This window comes from Lepisma saccharinum, chromosome 12 (genome assembly GCF_977018435.1).
Source record: "Lepisma saccharinum chromosome 12, izLepSacc3.1, whole genome shotgun sequence".
Taxonomy (NCBI): Eukaryota; Metazoa; Arthropoda; class Insecta; order Zygentoma; family Lepismatidae; genus Lepisma; species Lepisma saccharinum.
In genome coordinates, this window is record NC_139240.1 from 31,818,141 (window position 1) to 31,838,781 (window position 20,641).

Consider the following 20,641-nt stretch of genomic DNA (forward strand, 5'->3'; position numbering starts at 1 on the left):
TCAGAAGCATGTTTGCTAAGGGTGTTCTGCTTATGGACTTTTTGGAACGAGGAAGAACAATTAATGCTGACCGTTATTGTCAAACATTGGATAAACTGAAAAACGCAATTCGACATAAGCGACCAGGTCTCCTGTCAGCTGGTGTCATTCTTCTTGACGATAACGCTCACCCCCACTCATCAGTGCAAACACAACACAAAATTGAAGAATTGGGGTGGGAATGGCTGCCCCACCCTCCATACAGGCCCGATTTGGTGCTGAGTGATTTCCATCTTTTTCCGGTGTTAAAGTCTGAATTGCAAGGTTATCGTTTCGAAACAGATGAAGAAGTGAAGCGGAATGTGGGAATAGTGCTCAACAGCCAGAGCTCTGATTTTCTTGCAAAGGGTATGGACAAATTGGTGTAAAGGTGGGACAAATGCCTGAACCTCTATGGGGATTATGTGGAGAAGTGAGGAAGGATCCTCCTACACATGTATGTATAGTTTTCTAATGTATCATAAAAATAACATTTTTTACAGCATACGGAAACTTATATATTGAACGACCCACGTAAATTTCTGTTTTTTCACAACAAAATTATGTCTTAATAACAAATATTTAATGTTGAAATATATATGAAATACTGACTATGTTAAACTGAATATAGTGTCTGATAAAATTTAGCACTATCAATAAAAAAAAAATATTATTTTCTTTATCACAGTAGTTTATTGTTGCCATACATCAGTTCAAGCCTGTTTTGGGGCAATTGACCCACTGTTACCCCTCGAGAATTATGTTGAATTTCTTTTTAATCTAAGTATTTCGTTGTGTTATGTAATACACAATTGGTTCTAGCACGTGGAAAACACAAATAAAGGAGATATTTGATCCCAAATATGGCCCACATAAATAAAAAGCTCAAACCTAGCAATCCTAACCTAACCACATAAAATTATAGCTGTTGTTGTGAAATATAGTTTTGGGTGCTATATTCACTGGCCTGAAGACATTGGGCTGTTCTGCTTCACAGTAAAGTAACATGCTAATATAACAGATGTGCTTTACTTCACAATAACATATTTCCTTGAGCTAAGAATAACTGAAAGCGTTCATAAACAACAAAATCTTCATAAACCATGCAAGATATTTCACTTCCTGGGGGGGGGGGGGTTACACACTACATAGGGTCAAGCATGGTGGAATGACAAACAGGTGGATGGACGAGCATGGCTCTCAGCCATACGTCAACATAGTGGCCACAGCCAGGAGAGGGGGTGCTTTTCAGAGGGTGACAAGTGGAGTTTCCGGGTTTGTTCTTTTCTGTAGACCATTGAACTGAATGTTTCTTTTTATGTTGTCTTCGTTTCACTTCTAGTGAGAAGAATCTAAGTGCATTGTGAAAGAAAATATGCTTAACTGTGCTATTTACGGCTGTAGCAATCATTACAAAAAGACGAAAGGAACGAATATCAAGTATTTTGGGTTTCCTGTTAAAGAAGAATTTTCTTACGAATGGGTATTGGCTTGCAGGCGAAAGGACAAAATAAACAATTTTATATCTCTCTCTCTTTATATATATATACACACACACACCCATACATATAATATATATGTGCATGTATTGTGTGCTTTCACGTATCACATTTTACATTGCTTTTCTGCCTACTTGGGCTGATTGCCCAACACAAATACTCTTACCCAGTTCAGGATTCGAACCCGGTAACTTCCGTGGCAATATCGCGAGTCAAGAACCCGGCACCCTCAGTCACCGAAGCGACTCACGTATATGTATATATGCAGTCTTAGGTGTGTGTATATTTACGTATATCTATGTATACATACTATACATATGTGTGTATATATAGGGTTATTAATGCAGTCTGTGTTATATGCTCTTTCGTGCCTCAAATTTATTTCTAAGTTCCCCGTGCATATAGTACCGTACCATGAAGGCACATTTTAGAGGTTTTAGGTGTAGGGACCCACACATTCTAGATCTCGGCCATTTAGGAGGTGATGTAATCCGTACCACGCTCCGGCTGCCTTCCCCCCCTCCCCCATGGAAGGAAGTCTTCTATAGAATACAGCTGGATCGCGAAACAATTATTGCCCAGTGAAAACCCTTCCGTTCCCAACACATCTAATGTTTCTTCTCCCAATATGATCAAATGCTTACTCATTTAGGTATCTCCAGTGATGTGCCCAAGGGAGGGTTGGTGGGGTCATTAGGCTACCCCATTTGACACAGTCCTTAAAAAAAAGAACGTCAAAAACAGGAAAATATGGCAAAATGAGGACTGACCACCAAAAATAGTATGCGTAACCCCTCTCCCTGCTGAAAATCGTTGGCACGCCACTCTTTATCTCGGACACATTTTTAAAAACAACTCACCAGAAATTTTTATAATTTCGTATTACAGACTGAAGTAAAGCACCTTTAACACGATCAAATGAATCATGAACAAGTCCTTGAATTGAACGCTTAAAAGGAAATGATGTCAGAGACAACGCCATTTTTCTCTTGGATCCAAGGTTCGGTCAAAGAATTTCTATTTAGGAATGGTTCTAATTAACGTGCATTTATATCCTCAGTATATTCTAGAACGTTGCGCAGATAAATGATTTATAAATATTGCCAGTAGTTCGACTCCACTTATTGAAGAACATTCCCTCTCGCGCCTTCCAGAGATTAAAAATTACAACGAATCGCTCTACGTGTGGCGATACCTTTGCTGTGCAGCTTCCAAATGCTGACAAGTCTCTACATAGTGCTCAAGTTTGCTGCGACAATACTGAAAGCTCAAGAAAAGTTTATGTGCAATATTATCAACAACAGGGTTATAGAACATTCTCCGTCTTGCCTTGATAAGTATTTCTCCCCTTAAATTATCGTCACATTATTCAAAAACCAAAAATCCTAGTTTTATCTAATGTAAACAGAAATATTTCCTGAAGGTGTGTGTGCATGTGGGGGGGGGGGCCCTCGAGCCCCCTGATTCCCACCTTGGATACGCACTATTAACAATAACAGGGTTATAGAACATTCTCAGTCTTTTCTTGATAATTATTTCTCTCAAATTATCATCACAAAATCCTAATTTTATTTAATGTAAACAGAAAAAAATCCTGAAGGTGGAGGGGCTCGAGCCCCCTGATTCCCACCTTGGATACGCGCTATTAATAATAAGAGGGTTATAGAACATTCTTCGTCTTGCCTCGACAATAATTTCTCCTTAAATTATCATCATATTATTCAAGAAGACAAATACCTAATTTTATCTAGTGTAAACTGAAACATTTCCTGGGGGGTCGAGCCACCTGATCCCCACCTTCGATACGCGCTAGTAACAATAACAGGGTTATAGAACATTCTCAGTCTTTTCTCGATAATTATTTCTCTCAAATTATCATCACATTATTCAAGAAGCCTAAATCCTAATTTTATGTAGTATAAACAGAAAAAAATCCTAAAGGGGGGGGGGGGGCTCGAGCCCACTAAGCCCCCTCCTTGGATACGTGCCTGGCTCAGTACACCATCGTTATGGTTATTCCGCGTGTTTTGAAGTTATATTGCGTCTGTAGGTGAAATTTGTTTCACGAAGAACGCTTCACTGTAAAGCGAACGGACTCCCTGTAGTCCTCTGCTGCAACGATGATGACGTCATGCGCTGGAAGGGAGAGTTTTCAGGATCGGCTTGCATCCACCTCTTTAGTCTTTACACCATGAGGGTGAAAGATACCCTTGTTGGCCGAAGTTCATCTTGTTTTATTGCGATTTCATCATGATACGAATTCAATTTTAACATGGTTTCATTTCGATTTACTTCTGTTAGCATGTACTGTGGAGTTTGAGAGATTACTTAAAATTTTGTTTAATATATGCTTTTGTAGTTAGGTTAGGCAGGTCAGGTTTGGTTCTGTTGGCATTAAAATAAAGTCCCTAAATGCATTCCGATTTCCTTCTACAATAATTCCCACTACAGCCGGGAAGAAATAACCTGGCAGTAACGTCACTCCCTGCTAAGTCAGCGTTGCCAACTACTATGAAAGGAACCATAGCACGAGTAAGAGTACGAGCAGCAAGGATCGCGGTTCAAACTACCAATCTTCAATTTAATGTTAGCACTGCTAGATGTTTATTTTATGTTTGTTTATTTTAATTATTTCATATAATTCGGCTTTCAGCAAACCTTCTGCATGCGGAATATTGTGAGATGATAGCCACGTATTCATTTCATCCTTCTGCTGTTTGATGTTGGGATTTTTTTCAGTAACTTCTTGTGGTATGGAGGATTGTCACACACAATAACAAGTTTGGGGGCAGATTGGAAAGAAGCTGTTCTTCGAACCACAACATAAAATGGTTAGCGTTCATCTCCCCATGATAGTCACCAGAAGTTGTTTTTGAAAGGAACACTAACTTCGCCCCTCCACAAATCCACTTTCACCACCGGCATGCACAATAATAAACCTGGGACCCTTTCCTGTTGGCACTTTTAACACCCCCCCCCCGAATCTTTGGAATCCAGCCAAACTTTGGGGACAGTGTGGTGTGTGTTCACAAAACTTTCATCCATATAAATGAAAGACCGGCGGTTTGCTCTGTGCGCAGTTCTTTAACTTCACGCAACGCAACGATGCTGTTTCGTTCAAGGAGTAGCTTCCTGCTGTTTACGCTGTGCTTTTTTAAATCTGAATCCTAATTTTCTTATGATCATACGCAACGACCAACGCGAAACCTTAAAATTAACATTTTCTTGCAGTTCCTTCATCAGTTTATGTATGGTGACAACAATGCCTTTCGTGTATTAAACAATGGATTGTTTGGCGCACGACTGCTTCATCAAAAGAATCCAGATTTGTGACACGTTGCTGGGCGTTCGGTCGGTTTTTGCCCGCCGTTGAAAAAGATTTCCCGCTCGCAATTGCAACACTTTTGTGTTTCGTCTTCAAAATTCTCCACACAGATCTTTCACTGACACCTGTCGCCACGGGCGTTCTGTGAACAGCTGTGGTTTTGTTTTCATCACAATCAAAGTACTTATACACATTGAAAACTATTTCTCTTGTATCGCTGTGCAAGGGCTTACCTTTCTTTACTCCACTGCTCATTCTACAACAATGACAAAACCAACCAAAAAACCCTCCCTAACAAAGAAACAAAATAGCCTGCAATCCCTCGCTCGTAGCTGTGGTTTGTTAGACTAATTAGCAGTGTGGGGGTTTGCACGCCTGCATCACCCCTCTCGGAATGATTTCGATTGGTTTGCACGCCACCTTGTCGTCCGCTCTAGCGAATGAGCCTTCGCTTCTGGAAGGAGAGGTGAAGGTGGGAGATGACGTCACTGCCAAGCTATTTCTTCTGCGCTGTAGTCTACAATACTTACAGTCCCTCATCAACAGAAAATACATTGTCCATGGGAAGTGCACATGCTTGTGTAAGGTAATTCTTGTTTTGTTTTATTCAACATAAATAACTATTTTTTCAAAACCAAACAGTGCTAATTATTTTAAGGGAGGTTCAAATTTCGTGTGACAATGATTGCCAAAATTCTATGATAATTAGTCTTCCTGCTAGGAAGAATTTTTGGTATATATAAAGAATACCGGAAGTATCTCCGATTACTTTAAAATTCAGCATACTCACCAATTTTGGCCTCGTAATCACGAATCTGCAGTTAAAAATTGGCAGTTATATCTACAAATTGCGAAATAAGCTTGATCAATTACCGCTATGCAATAACATGGAAACCACGTTTCTGATATGAGAACCATTGCATGGAGTGTTCATTTTCATGTGAGAAAATGGTGTCCTGTGTAGAGTTGAAAAATATGTTTACCCCACAAACCATTCACGTAAGGTTACGTATAGTAAAAATTAAGGGTGATCGTAAACATAGTTTTGAAACGCTAATCATTGCAAAAAATAGTTGTTTTTATGGTGTTTACTAAGTTCACGGACTCACTTTTTTCGACTCATTTCGCAATTGCTAGACGTGACCGCCAAATTTTAACTGCAGATTCGTGATTACGAGTTCAAAATTAGTGACTATGTCGAATTTGAAAGTAATAGGAGATACTTCCGGTATTCTGTATTTTCTCCAGAATTTTGAAAAAATTAGAAAACAATCAGAACCGTTACTCCCTTGATTCCTTTTGTTGTAGGAAAATGGGGATTTCTCTAAAAAAACATCTTGGTAACAGTATGGTACAGGGAAAACACATTTCACTCGTTCATTTTTTTACATTCGTACTTACCTATTATGCATTGCAAAACATTGTTTAAGGTGAGATTTTGCTTTTTTCATGAAAATAGCTTCAATTTTCCACCTATTGTTTGTTTCTCTTACACACAATATGGCCGAGAAATCTTGACTAGTGTTGTGGATGATCAGTGGGTTTGCAGTGCTGCAACCTTCTTCACCGAAAAATACCTACTTTCGTGTTACTCATTTTGTATTTTTTTCCAGGTTCGAAAATCCAACAAACCATGCACGTGTAGCCCCACACACCATTCACGGATAGCCCCACAAACCATTCATAAATAGCCCCACGAACCATGCATGCAAGGTTAGGTTAGGTTCTGTGAGGTTAGGCATACATAGTTAAAATTGTCATGTTCTGACAAAACAATGGGGAGTTTGGAAACACTGACCGGGAGTTACGTCATTGAACGCACGGAACATTTGGTTCACATAGTCGAACGTAATGGAGGCAAGAGCTTTTGTGCATCGGAGAGACATTAATGTCGAAAAATACACGATTTACCGGCCGAATAAGTTGAACAAAGGGAGAAAACATTTCCAGGAGCTTTCAAAAATCTACAGAAACTCAGTTCCGTAAGTAGTTACTATGCCCATGACATCAGTAACCCAAAAGAGGCATAAATTTCTTTCATATCACAGATTCCAAATTTCTAAGCTGAAAATGACTAGCTCCTCTGTTAGTTTTGAAAACCTGAATGCACTGAAAATAATGTTTTGCACTCTAAAAATATATTTCAACCCACACGACTGCCACACAAGAATACTATATTGACGTGCATATATTTTTCCTGTTTCCCTGTAGATAGCAAAGCTCGAGACTCTTTAAAGAAAATGTTTTATGATGTTCAATTCTAGTATGAACCCTATTTTTTCGATGAATTTAGGGGTGAAATGAGTGCTAATGGAACCTAACCTAACAGGCCTAAACAAACCACATGTGAATGGTTCGTTGGGCTACCCGTGGATGGGTTTTGGGGCTAACGAACAATGTTTCTTCAAAATGTACAATTTCCAGACGTGATCCCAGGTTTTTAATAACAGATTCGTGATTAGGAGGCCAAAATTAGTTAGTATACCGAAAATTAACCAAATTGGAGACTTTCTCTATATTGTCACTTCTTACCCTGATTTTGAAAAGTGATTTATTTGTTGTTGTCAAGCATAACCCTACTTGAACCAAGTTCTCATTGTGAAACTCTCCTGAATATTTATGAGAAAAGGTTTGGTGGGTCAGGTTTAGTGTTCTTAACATTTTAAATATGTTCATGGTGTTAATACTTTATACGTTTTGAATAGGCAAGCATTGTTAGTCAGTTGCCTTAGAATTTTCACATTAGAAACACTACAAGAGTATAATTTACTTTCTACAAAGTTAAAATTTATTTCTATACTCATATTCTGTATTCCAGTATTTCCTTGTCGTGCTGTAAAAATCTGATATTCCCCGGACACCTATAATTTCTTCGTTTTGTCAATTTTTGACAATTGTACTTACATAATTCAGATAATATCCAGACAGCCAACAACTACGTCAATGTACCTTTCTCTCTCATATTTTCATAACCTAAAAAAAAAGCAGTGTTCTCTAATCAATTGCAATAACTACCGAGGAAAATATTTCAAGGATATTAAAAATGTTTACCTTTGCGTCTCACAATTTTTGAGTACGTTCTGGAAGTTCTCTTGTAAAAGTAGTAGCCTGAGGCATTAACAAATTTCAGAAATTCCTGGAACTTTTCTTCACCCTCAAGAAAACCTTTGTATTCTTTGTCTGTGATATCAAAACATTCCAGCATATGTGGTAGGAGGTCCTCGAAAGATTTATCCTCTGTTGTCTCAACTTCCTCTATCTTGTAAGGCTTATCCTCTGTTGTCCGAACTTCCTCTAAATTGTTTTCAACTTTACACACGGCAACATCATTTTGAATGCTTTCCAACTGTTCTTCTTGGAACTCTGAAATGGTATTGTCTACTTTTGTTTCTACCATTATTATATTTTCACAACATACGATATTATTTTAACAAGCCCGCTACTACCTGGGTTACATTTTCTACAATTTATGTCGTGTTTGTTTCAGTTTTACAATTTAGTTCATACAGCGTGATGAGTCGACTAACTTCTTCAATGGCATCCTCCAGAGTTGCCAAATCGGAGCGTTAAAAAAATCTGAAAGGCTGCGTTCCGAAAGTCGCACGAGTTTAGCGAGGCCCATGCCAGGGAAGTGCTTTCCTAATAACGTTCCAAAAGTAGCTTTTCGTGCGTTTAGTGCGAGAACGAAATTCACCAAACGCACGAGTTCTGAGCCAAGTGTCCGAAAGCATATGCCGAAAGGTACAAAGTGCAGAGTTGAAGTACAGTCTTGACGGAAGTGACGTCATCTAGTGCAGTTTCAAAGCGGTTCACGAGCAATCGAGACCACAGCTCTGAGTACGGATCGTTGCTGACTTGATCACGTGATTTCTACACTCGTTGTTAATTTGTTTGATATCACGGAGGTAGAACGCCAGCAACACACTCCGCGCCAGCTGTTCGTGAATGGACATTTCCACTCAATTTTTTTACAACAATTTTAAAAACTACACCCTGGAAAAATGACCCCTGCAAGTTCTCGCGTTTCTCTGCGTCCAGTTTAAGGCAGAAACGAGACTTCCAAAGTTGCGAGGCTAGCGTTGCGCTGAAAACACGCCGCCGCCATGTTAATACGTCACGCCTTAGAGAGAGCTTGTTTGTCGTCTGCTTCGAGCGTCCAGTTTACTGCGGGTAGCCCGCGGTGAGCGAACATGTGCAGCAGTTTTACAAATCTGTACAGATTTAAATAATGGAAGAAGGAGCAATAGTGGAAAGGAAAGCTATGCTTTGTAATGATCATTCTTCCATTAAATATCCCTGCTGCTCACGTGCAAGATAAATTAGAGACGGGATACGGATGGGAAGGAAATTACATAATTCTACACATCAGATGGGACTGCAGACCAATGTCTGCAATTTCTTGAAACTGCATTGAGACTGTCAAATCAGTTATTTTTCCCCCTCGAGTCATCTTAAAGATATTTGGTTTTTAAAAACGCAGTGACACAAGATGAACAGAAAAGTATTAATACTAGCGTCACTTCGTGACTACATACACACAACTTTGTAGGGTCCAGTATTCCCTGCTTCCCAACAAGTTTCCGGCCAGCAGTGTCCTGGATTTTCATTTACGAAATAAAGCAATCCTAATCATACCAAAAGTTGATCCATCCCCACCCTCCACGTGAACTTTATATACGCCTAAAGGCCTGCACAAGACCTGGAGCAGACCCGTTCGCGAGACATCGCTCCTGAAATGCCATGCAACCTGCGCAACACCCTCGCTTGAGCAGCTTGTATGCCCACCTGCACAGATCGTTCCTGGCAGGCATTGTAGACCCGGCGGGTACCCGCAGTCTTACGATACCTAGTAGGTCTCAGTTCGTTCTTTCCATCAACTGCAGACCCCTCCCTCTACATGACGTAGTTGCTTCGAGTAGAAACTGCACCGGGCCCACACCGTTCTGCAGTGTTGCCAACTGCAATAGATTTTCACTACTTAAAAAAGGGAACTCGAAGCTTCGTAAGCCACATCACCAATGAAATGAGATTTACGAATGTTGCTACCCCCCCCCACACACACACATTGAAATAGGTTTTCCGTGGCACAGGATCCATAAGTATATGTCGTAAACAACCAATATACGTATATATAGTGATATAGGACAGGACTGAAACATGTCACGTTCGACGCTGAGGTCGCGAGTCGAACAACACACTGTTCTACTGCGAACACCAGGGCCGTAGCCAGCCAGGGCCATTGCCGTTACCCTCGTTTGGGGGGTAGGGCCAAGTACTTGGATAAACGTGCCAACAAGAACAATCACAATAATAGTAATAAAGTAGCATGAAAGGCATTATAATCCTCATAAATCACGCAAAAAGGGGGTAGAAGTCGGTTCTCACGCGCATTTGTGTTGAAACAGAGGATTAAAAATATTTTTTTTCAACACGTCAATTTCACATTAGCTAATAATGGAAAACAAGCACACAAACTGTTTTTGAAAGAAAGAAAGTGCATGATAAATGCATTCCGAATGTACAGACATATGGCATGTAAAATTTTCATCTACAATATTTTCTTTTCACATGGAGCGACGTATTACATAATCAATTCATCCAACTCGTAACAAACCAACATTAATAGCAAATAATATCACGGGCCGCCATAGCATTCTCTGTTTTAAAACTTTTCTCACTTAGATCGTTCGGCGCTCAGGGCCGACTCCCGCTACCCCTTTGCTACGGCATTGAACTTGATGAGACTGGATAATATTTTATAATATATTTCTACTTTCATAAAATTTGAAATCAAGGGGTTGCAATTACCCCTCCATTCCCCCTCTGCAGGTGCCCTTGGCCGTCTAGAAGAAAAATGCAAGAAAAATATGAAAAGTAATTCCATCTTGAGTACCCTTTAGCCCTGCTACTCTTAAATTCTGCTAGTCTGTTTTTTCTTGTACTTTAATGTTTGACCCCCACCCTGACCCTTCCGCTAGACTTAATTTCCGTCCAAGGTTGTGAGCAATGCACCCTGCCCCCTCTGGTTGCGCCACTGCGTGCCTGGTTAAGGCACCATGCAATGAAAAGCAATTAGTTTTCAGTGAGGAGATTTTTGTTTGCTCGATCATTCATTTAAATAAATGAAGCTGTAATACTGCGTGCATTTCCTGGCAATAAGATAAAAACTGCTTACGCTGAACTGAAATCGCTAAGTATATAAATTCTCCTTGGAGGAGAGAGCTCCTCCTAGGACCTCGTAGGATTTACGAGCTACGTAAGTAGGCAACACTGGCTGAAGCTGTCCACGTGGTGATGAAACACCTGGAGCGACACGCTGCCGGAGGGCTGTTTCCTTCCAGCAGGTTTTGCAGGCGCCCGGGTCTTGTTGAATGCCCAGTTACCTTGTAAGCGCAGAGCGCCTGGAAGACGAAGAACCCGGGTAAAGACGCAAGTCTACTCGTTGCCGTGGGCAGGCTAGCAGGTATACCTGTCCTCACGGGCAAGCGGGCAGTGGGTAGGTAAAATGCAGACTATGCTGGCCTCTATATACGCCCATGTGTATAACAATATCCCATACTGAAATGATACACAATATATTTTGAATTTTGTACTGCGGAAAAAACCGCCTCATCTCGTTACCCCGAACGCATTAATTGGTTGGTTCACAACTTCACCACTAAGGATCCTATCGAGACGAGACATGGCAGCCTTGGTCTCGTTCTCGTTGAAAGTTGTAAATGTCTGTCTCGTGTTTATTTGTAAATGTCTCATTGACAGTCTCGTCTCGATTTATAAACATCCGTCTCGGTTTGGGAGGGCAATTCTCGTTCTCGTATCAAGTCTCGAAAAATATAGAATTAACTACGTATGCAAAGGAACACACAGTGTGGAACACACCGTGCGAAAAAAAACTATATGAATGAAATACATCTTCTTCCAGACATTACATATTTTTTAGATTAACATTATTTGAAAAATCATATTTGAAGAATCATATTTGGCCTAACCACACCAGGGTTACAGAAATAGGACTTCGGATCCTATTTCAGTCGTCCAAAAATGTTTTTCTCTCGTTTCAGGGATGGTTCAAATATATTTATTTCTTTCTATTTTTATTTCTTTACTACAGAAAGGACGTTGAAGAGGTGATGAACTGATGATGATTCGAATTGAGAATGTGCAGTAAAAACGTAGTCGAAAGAAGGTGAAGTTGCAAAAAAAAAAAAGCCGTTAAGACCTAAAAAAGGACCAATAAGCCAAAAAACGCCGAAAAAGGCAAAAAAGGACACCTTTTTCTGGCCTACAATGACCCAAAATGAACATATATTATGTTGGGCATATTTTCCTCAACTTCCGAGCCTTACCTATCATTATAAATACAAAAAAGGAAACCTTTCTTAATATTTTTTTTTGACTCCTCGTTTTAACGGTACGACCCCTCGAAAACTGAATATTATCCTGCTTATATATGCAAACCAAACCGCAGATTCAGAATTACCAGAAATGAACTGGCGTTGTAATTATTATACACAAAAGTCATGATTTATCTGAGGAAGTCGCATGTTCCAGGTTTGACTCTCGACCTGGGCATGACTGTTCCCTTGTGAGTGACATTTCATTGAACTGGAAAGTGTTACATGGGAGGATGTCTGCGAGAGACTTTGGGGACACCTAAGGTGATGCTTCTATTGTTAATGTTAGTGTTGCTCACGAGACGAGACATTTTCAGTCTCGTCTCATAAAAGGAGATAAGACAAGACTAGTGAATGTTTTCGAAATGAGATGGGACAGAAGAAAAATTTCGTCTTGTATCGTGGCAGGTTGGGTGATACTTAGATTGAGCTTGTTGTTGGTGGTGGTAGTGTGTGGGGGGAGGTCCTCCTGCACCCCGACTTCGAATACTGCTTGTACTCATTCATCTTCATTGTAGCGATTAGCCAAAAGTAGGAAGAAATGTGATGTTAGAGAAGATACATACTAAATTAACCATGCGTTCTCATCGTTGCGGTTAAACAAAGTGACGGAAAAGCGACGTAAAAGTAGGCTAAATACAAAAATTTGCAAAATATATATATATATCTATATCTGAAAAAAAAAACTGTCATTTACTGAAGGAAATTTAAAAACTCCCCATACCTTTTTATACTGTATCACCTCTTATATTGCAGAAATTGGCGTGTATACCAGAGTGTTCTAAACATATTATCTTAAAATTTGCGAAGAAAATATTATGACGAAAATAATTGTAATTCCAGAAAAGGCATTCCTATAACATCAAGTTCTTGCCAATCAAAACCAACCTATGTATTCGCAATGAACAAGGCTGTTCACGTGTTCAGCCATTGACTGCTACAAGTTTTGCTTTGTCACCATAATGGGAAAACCCTCTACCAAGTGGCTGAATTATAGTAAATTCTGCTATACTGCTAGGGCATAATTCATCTCCAAGAAATGGAATACAGATTTTTACACTGGAAGTTACAAGATACTTGTTTTACACAGTAACAAGTGACGTTGCTGTCGCTTCCGCGGTTCGTGCTAAGTTGACGGGACGAGCAGAAGCCCTGCATGCACGCATTTCCAAAGTAATGACGTCAGAGGACCTCGTGTCTGTGGAGAGGACGTTTTCAAATCCGTGACGTAGGAGGTGAATTTCAGCGGTGTTTGAAGGCGTGTTTCTCGAGAACCAAAACGAATATCGCCGAGATATTTTGCACATCTCATGTTTGTGTCATTATCCGTAAAATTAATGGATTTAAAACGTTTTTCATGTCAAAGTGGAAATGTCCATTGTGCGGCCACCATACACTGCTCACTCGCAACCTTTAATTTTACGTAACATGGAAAAAACGGTATTCTTATTTTAACTGATAATCTACACATTGAAGTATAATAAATTTTCTACAAGTGATTAAATACGTGTTCTTGTTCAAGAATGAACATATTTTTCTACGCGAAAAGTTCTATTTATCTGACACTGGGTTAACAGATCCCCCTTCCCCCCTCCTCTCTCAGTATGACGGCGCGAAAGTTATACAAGAGAGAGAGAGAGATTCGTTTCAGTAAATTCAAGCCTTTTGGTTTTGTTGCTTCCTCTTCGACCAAATTATTACCCAACATTGTTGACATGTAGAGTATCGTTTTCTCCTTTGTGCAACAAATATACCGCCAGTTTTAGCAGAAGCTAAACAAAGATAAGCCGGGGAATAAAAAGAGATTGTTTATCTTTCTCTCGGTTTTTCGTGCACTAGAAAACAAGAAGACGATAATAAGCACATTATTTACGAACGTCTCATGCAAGTAATGTATTCTCTTACCGTACCTTGATTCAGCAGTTCCTTTTTGAACTTGAGGCATATTCAGCGCAAGACATCATCCTGTCAGAGTACGGTCTGTCAAATTTGCTTCCCAAAAAGGAACTCAACGTGACACAAGAGGCGATTTAACGTCGACTGCTAAAATTTGGGAGATCGTCATCAATCATCACTATCAACATCTTCCCCACAATGGACAGGACGGCTCTTTGATTGAAAGAATACGAAAGCACCTCGCATTGTATTGCGCTTATCTCAAAATCAGTGTAGTTGTTTATACGAGCAACAACGTGTTTTTTTTCGCGGGACTCACAACTTGACCGGTCGTTTTCCTTTCTTTCACCACACCGAAAACACAAAGACGCAGACACACAATTACACTTGGACACCAACTTCATTGCTTGCTCAGGATAGCACCGACACAACGTCACATAAACGTTAAGAACAACCTGCTTCTTGCCACTTTTCAAACGGCTGTATTTCCAAAAGACTACTCTGAAAAAACCGGAGACCTTCCTGCACACATGGAAGTCGCCATGTTCGAAACTGGCGCTATTTTCTTGCTGTTCATGTGATCGATTGTAATTTATACAATAATCACGTATTATTATTATAAACAGAAACCTTTAATGAAAATATATTTTAAAATGTATAATCCAATGTAATTTACACGTTTTTCTTCCATTAGCGTACTTTCATAGAACGGACTACATGATGCGGAAGAAATCCGTTATTAGGCTGTTGCCAACCTCAATACTTCTCACTAAGTCAAGTACAGAGACGGTTGTGTTATGTCGAATGTCGGCATATGATAGTGTGATTTCACATTGTCAGTGACGATCCTCCGGGGATGGGGGAGGGGGGTGGGACGCAGGAGTCGATCTATAATCCAGAGGTGTTCACCATCCGGATGGTGACATCCTCACACTCCGGAATACTTTTGCAGGAAGGAGGGCGGGCATGCCGTAGGGTGAGGGAGGTTGATTTAAAATGAACATCTCCCAACAAGAGAGAAGAAAAATGTGACAATATTTAAAAATTCATCCCCAAATATGCATTTTATTTTATATGTAGCTTACAATAAAATGTGACTGCCTCAAAATATTTCTGTATTCTACAGTCTTCTTTCCCCACTTTTATGCTTCTCTAAGTTGCCGTTTTAGTTTCCCTTGGTGTCTTTGCTCCATAATCCAGCATTTTTGAACGGGATGAAAAGGACATAGAGTGTGTTTTTGGATGAAGTAACTTTAGAGATGTTGAAGTACCCACTGGAGGATTCTGGAATGTGTGCCATTGAGGTGTAGATCGACCACGTGGTGACACGCACATTTGTCATTAGTTACGAGACGATGAGGAATAAGTGATATTTGAATTCCAAATTAGTTAGCCGCCCCCGTGACGGAGTGGTTAGCACATCGTCCTACGACACCAGGGTCCCGGGTTCGAATCGTGGCCTGGGCATGGGTGTTTGTGAATGTCCATTCATCGATTTCATCATATCATCATCATTCATCCCCATCTTCGCAAATTAGCCATAAGTGGCACAAGAGGGGAAGTAAAATAAAGCAAATCAATCAAACCAAATGAGTTATTTCCATTATTTTTATCTAATTAATAATTATTAATTTAGTCAATCAAATCATATGTATTACCTTATTTTCATTATATATAATAATAAATCATAACACTTTCAAACATCAAATAAATTTAGTGAAGAAACCCTGTTTCAAAACGTAATTTATCCAATTTGTCACATTCTTCCAGCAAGGTTTTTTTTAGTAAAATATGAGAGAAAATTAATCCTTTGGTACGGAACCGTCTTACTCCTGGGGGATGAGATATAAATTTTGTATTTGATTTTTTTAATTTAGCGTTGCTTTTCTTCCACTTTTGGCTAATCCCGACGATGAGAATGAGTGATCGTCAGATGAAATTGATGAAGGGACACTCACAAATAACACCCATGCCAGGATTCGAGCCAGGGAACTTCGGTGATGAGTCTGAAAGTCGGCCACCAGGCAAGATGAACATTTTTTTTTTTTACATACATTCAATAACTTTCAACAGGTCATCAGTGATACACTGCTTAATCCGCATCTGTTGACAAATGGAATGTTTTTACACCTTACAGGCTATGTGGATTATTTTTTTCCCATAAGTTTGCAACACTGTTAGGGTACACGTGCTTTTGTTTACAGAAGGTCTTAAGCAGTGGCGGCTCGTGGTGAACCAAAGTGGAGGGGCGATAGCTCACATATTTATTCTACTAGTAATGTAAGTTTAAATGATGAACAGCCAACGTGATAAGAAATTTATATGTTCGTGTTTACCGAATATCATGTTTTGCACGTTTGCACATATTATAATAAATTAATAATTATTTAACAGTAATGCGAAGAAGATGGAAGAATAAATATTATTCTAATAGATTTAGTCGTAGCATTTTTTTTAAATTAAAAGAGGGGAAAATTCAGAAGAAGGGATATTAATTTTTACATAACTTGATAAGCACAATGACGAATATTTACGTGCATTGATCGTGAAAGTTTCTAGCACAAAGTTACACAGAAAAAGTTTCCTGTCCAACATGACTAATTGATATGTGAAATAGGACACCAAAATAAATATCTCACTGGAAAGGTGATATCTGCGTTACCAGAAACTCTATAGTAAAAACTTCAAACTTACCAGAAATCTTCAGACATGCTTGTAACTGAAATTCATCCTTCTGTCCTTCAACGCGAAATTTGCGAGTGAACTCACTACCTCTCCTCTTGGACACGTGTTATAGATTCAAATTCGGCCTAGGTTTTTTATGTTTATTTTTTCATCCAGACTTCAGACTTCTGGTAGAAAAACTTCGCACCAACAATTTCTCCACATTGTTCATCGCGACAAATGCACAATTACAGCACACAACTACCGAAAAAGCTTCACTTTTCCATGGAAAACGAAGAAACAACAAGTGTCAAAACTATCGCCTTCCCATTAGGTCGTTTTATTGCTTCGGGGTTACCACACAATTTTGCCAAATTTTCGGAAATTTGTAGTTCACAGGTTCCTGTAGCGGTTTTTGGTGAGTTTAATTGACGAGTTTCTAATTTATTTAACTTCCGCCTTGAAAAGAAATTGGGCAACTTTGTCACATTATCAGGATGATTTTTTTCAAACGTGCTGATCAAAACATGTAATTAAATCTACATGATGTACTCCACATTATTGTAATCCAAATGTAGTTTCCACTAAATTCAGAAAAAATACAATGTACATATGCGATAATTTTAGGAGTAAAAAGAATCTATAGCCGACTTCCGTGGCTAATCATCACTCATCCTCATTGTCGTGATTACCGAAAAGTAGCAGAAGTCGACGGTAAATAACAAAAATAAGCAAGAGTCTGTAATTTTTCAGTTACCGATATTTTCTATCCTCATTGGAAATTGCGTAATTTATTGCTCTACTCTTATGTCATAAGTGAATAAGATTATGGAATACAGAACGATTTTTTTCAACGGTTGGTAATTTTCTTTCTTATGTTAACTTCATTGCTTCTGGCAACTCTTCATTGTTTAGAGGGAGATTATTTCCGTAACATCTTTGGCAGTTATGCATTTGAAGCTTAGGAACGAGTCACAACTCTCGAAGCAGCCAATTAACCAAGCGAGCCGCTGACGTCATCTCAACCCAGAACATATCGCTAAGCCCCTTACTTAGGTTCTACACGCCCACTAGGCTCGCTAGACAGATTCACGCAGTCCGCTGGAGATGTTCCGAAAGTAATTCGGCTCTACCGTTCTCCGGAGAGAGGGCCAGTTTCGCCTAGGGGGTGGGTTTCGGACAACAAACCCTCCGTCCTCCCAGCCACAGATCCCGAGCGTGTTCTTTTCCCAGTTCCCTCGCCTCTTACCCCTCGTGGCCGCGCCTGAGAATGCTCTACGTCTTGTAAAGTGGGAGGACGGCGCCCCGCCACATTTCTCTCGAAGTTTCGTATTCCCCCGCACGGTGGCGTGCAAACTTCGCAATTGTCGCGGAAGAATGAATACTGAACCGACTAACCAACGATCTATAAGCAGTGGAACAATTGCAATTCAATGTAAAAGCTAATATATAAATGTTAATGTAATGTTTGTTCACTTGTGGTTACACACGGCAGTGCGGCGTCCGTATCATCCTTATGAGCGGCCGTCAATGGTCTTAAGTTCTATGATTCTCACTTGAAGAAGTGCTTTGTGAATCACCTAGAAGTGATAAATGTGTTGGAATGTCTATAAACTTACTTTGAATGAAAACATAGACTCAGTGGAATTTAGCAACATGTATTCTTGGGTCTCATTATCCTGGGTGAGTTCCGTAGGTAGGCCTAAAGGTAAATTTCCACATGCATACAGCACCGTGTCATGAAGGCACATGTAGTGGTGAGGTGGGGCCCCACACATTCTCGATGTCGGCCATTCTCGGGTGATGTGATCAGCACCATGCTCCAGCGGCCTCTCAGGTACCCATTGATATGAGGCTGGGTGCGGGGACAAGGCTGGATAAATTCCAACCAATTCCAGGAATCGAACCCGGATCTCCCACGAGGTTGTCAGACTAGACCACCGCTGCTCCTTGGATGAGTTTCATATTTTTATTATTTCAATTAATTTAATATATTTGCTTGTTTTTATGGATTTTCTTCACACTTAAAATGACTCACATATCATATACAAGCCGGACCCTGTGGCCGAGTGGTTAGCACATCGCGGGTTCGAATCCCGCTCGGGCTTGGTCGTTTGTGAATGTCCATTCTTGAATTTCATCATTTCATCACTCATCCCCATCTTCGCAAATTAGCCAAGAGGCACAAAACGCGAAGTAAAATAAACTAAATCAATCAAATCAAATCATATACAAATAACAGTTGACTAGACAATTATTTCGTAACAAAGAAACAAGAAATGCTCCTAGAATTTGTTAACATTCGAATGACTAGAAAGTAATTTTGTTCTATTGCTTTGATAAATATATTTATGTAGATCTCTACTACTTAATAATAACAGTGATATTAATAGTAACAGCAGCTGCATTAGTAGTATTATGAGTAGTAATTAAATTAATTAATTAATTATAAGTATTATTAATTAGTTATGAGTATCATTAATTAATTAAAGTAACAATGGTAATGTGAATTTGTAGAAAGTTTTAGAAATACCCCTCCCCCTTTATAAAATCCTGCGTACGCTACTGGAAGTAGTATATGCTCTTTGAAACAATCACAATGGAGGAAAGTATGTTTTATGATAAGCCAGTAGCGTACGCAGGATTTCATCAAGGGGAGGGGGGGGTTATTTCTAAAACTTTCTCCAAATTCACATTACCAGTATTTTATTACATTTTAATTAATTAACAGAACTTATAATTAATTAATTAGTTTAATTACTAATACTACTACTAATGCAGATGCTGTTACTACTAATACCACTGCTACTATTAAGTCATAGAGATCTACATAACTATATATAACACCATTAAGCCTTGTTTCCATGATATGAAAATCTCAATATGCTGACCAAGGCAGAAATTTATTTTATTATAAAACATAAACTAAACGTAACGTTTCAACCTTCTAGCAAGGTCTTCTTTAGACTCTGCACCAAGTACAAATGTAACAAGGTACAAAACAGGACGATATATATACACAAAAATTACTCCCCTCAAATTCAAACCCTCAAAGTGATTTTTTGATTGATTTAGTTTATTTTACTTCGCGTTTTGTGCCTCTTGGCTAATTTGCGAAGATGGGGATGAGTGATGAAATGATGAAATTGATGAATGGACATTCACAAACAACCAAGCCCGACCGGGATTCGAACCCGGGACCCTTGGCGTCGCAGCGCGATGTGCTAACCACTCGGCCACAGGGTCGGCCAAACCCTCAAAGTGAAACGCACCTCTCCTCCACAGTCTATTTACTCGCAAGAATATATTTCCCACACACTCCTTCTATAATCACCCCAACTCTCGGTTAAGGGACAGACGTCATTCCATCCGGCAGCAGCCCAGAGGAGTACCAACATCTTCGACGCCAGGACTCTAATCCCTTCCCCCCCCAAACCTATGTTTCATTCAGTGCATCGAAACGGAGCTACGTGTCGTCACCCTTGGCGACACACTTAAGGCTATTTTATGCCACACGATGGCATACAAACACCACTGTTTAAATGCTCCGAACAAAGAGTATACAAGTGCTTCAAAACAAACAGTGCACAAGTGCTTCGATTCACAGTGTGTAAACAACAAAAGAAAAGAAAAATCACAAGTCGTTATTTCTTTATGCAAATAAGCTCTAAACAATTATTTTAAGATTAACGACTTCCACCTCACGACATGCAGTTTGAACAATTAACAGTATCCTAAACAAATGATACTGCAAAACTGATGTAAAAAAAAAATATTAATGGATTATATATAAGGTAAATACAACAAAAACAAAAACACAAATATAATCAGTGCCACAAGGTCAG

At 39.5% G+C, this 20,641-nt stretch overlaps 1 protein-coding gene across 1 annotated transcript in view; it reads right to left on the reverse strand.

The window, feature by feature from the left end:
* Positions 1 to 8,369, reverse strand: part of LOC145996618 (uncharacterized) — a 44,186-nt gene extending 35,817 nt beyond the window's left edge. The window contains exon 1 of the mRNA XM_083133201.1: positions 7,894 to 8,369. Within this exon, the coding sequence (XP_082989327.1) occupies positions 7,894 to 8,239 (346 nt within the window). The 5' untranslated portion in view covers positions 8,240 to 8,369. The remainder of the gene's footprint in view (positions 1 to 7,893) is intronic.
* Between the last annotated feature and the right edge of the window lie 12,272 nt (positions 8,370 to 20,641).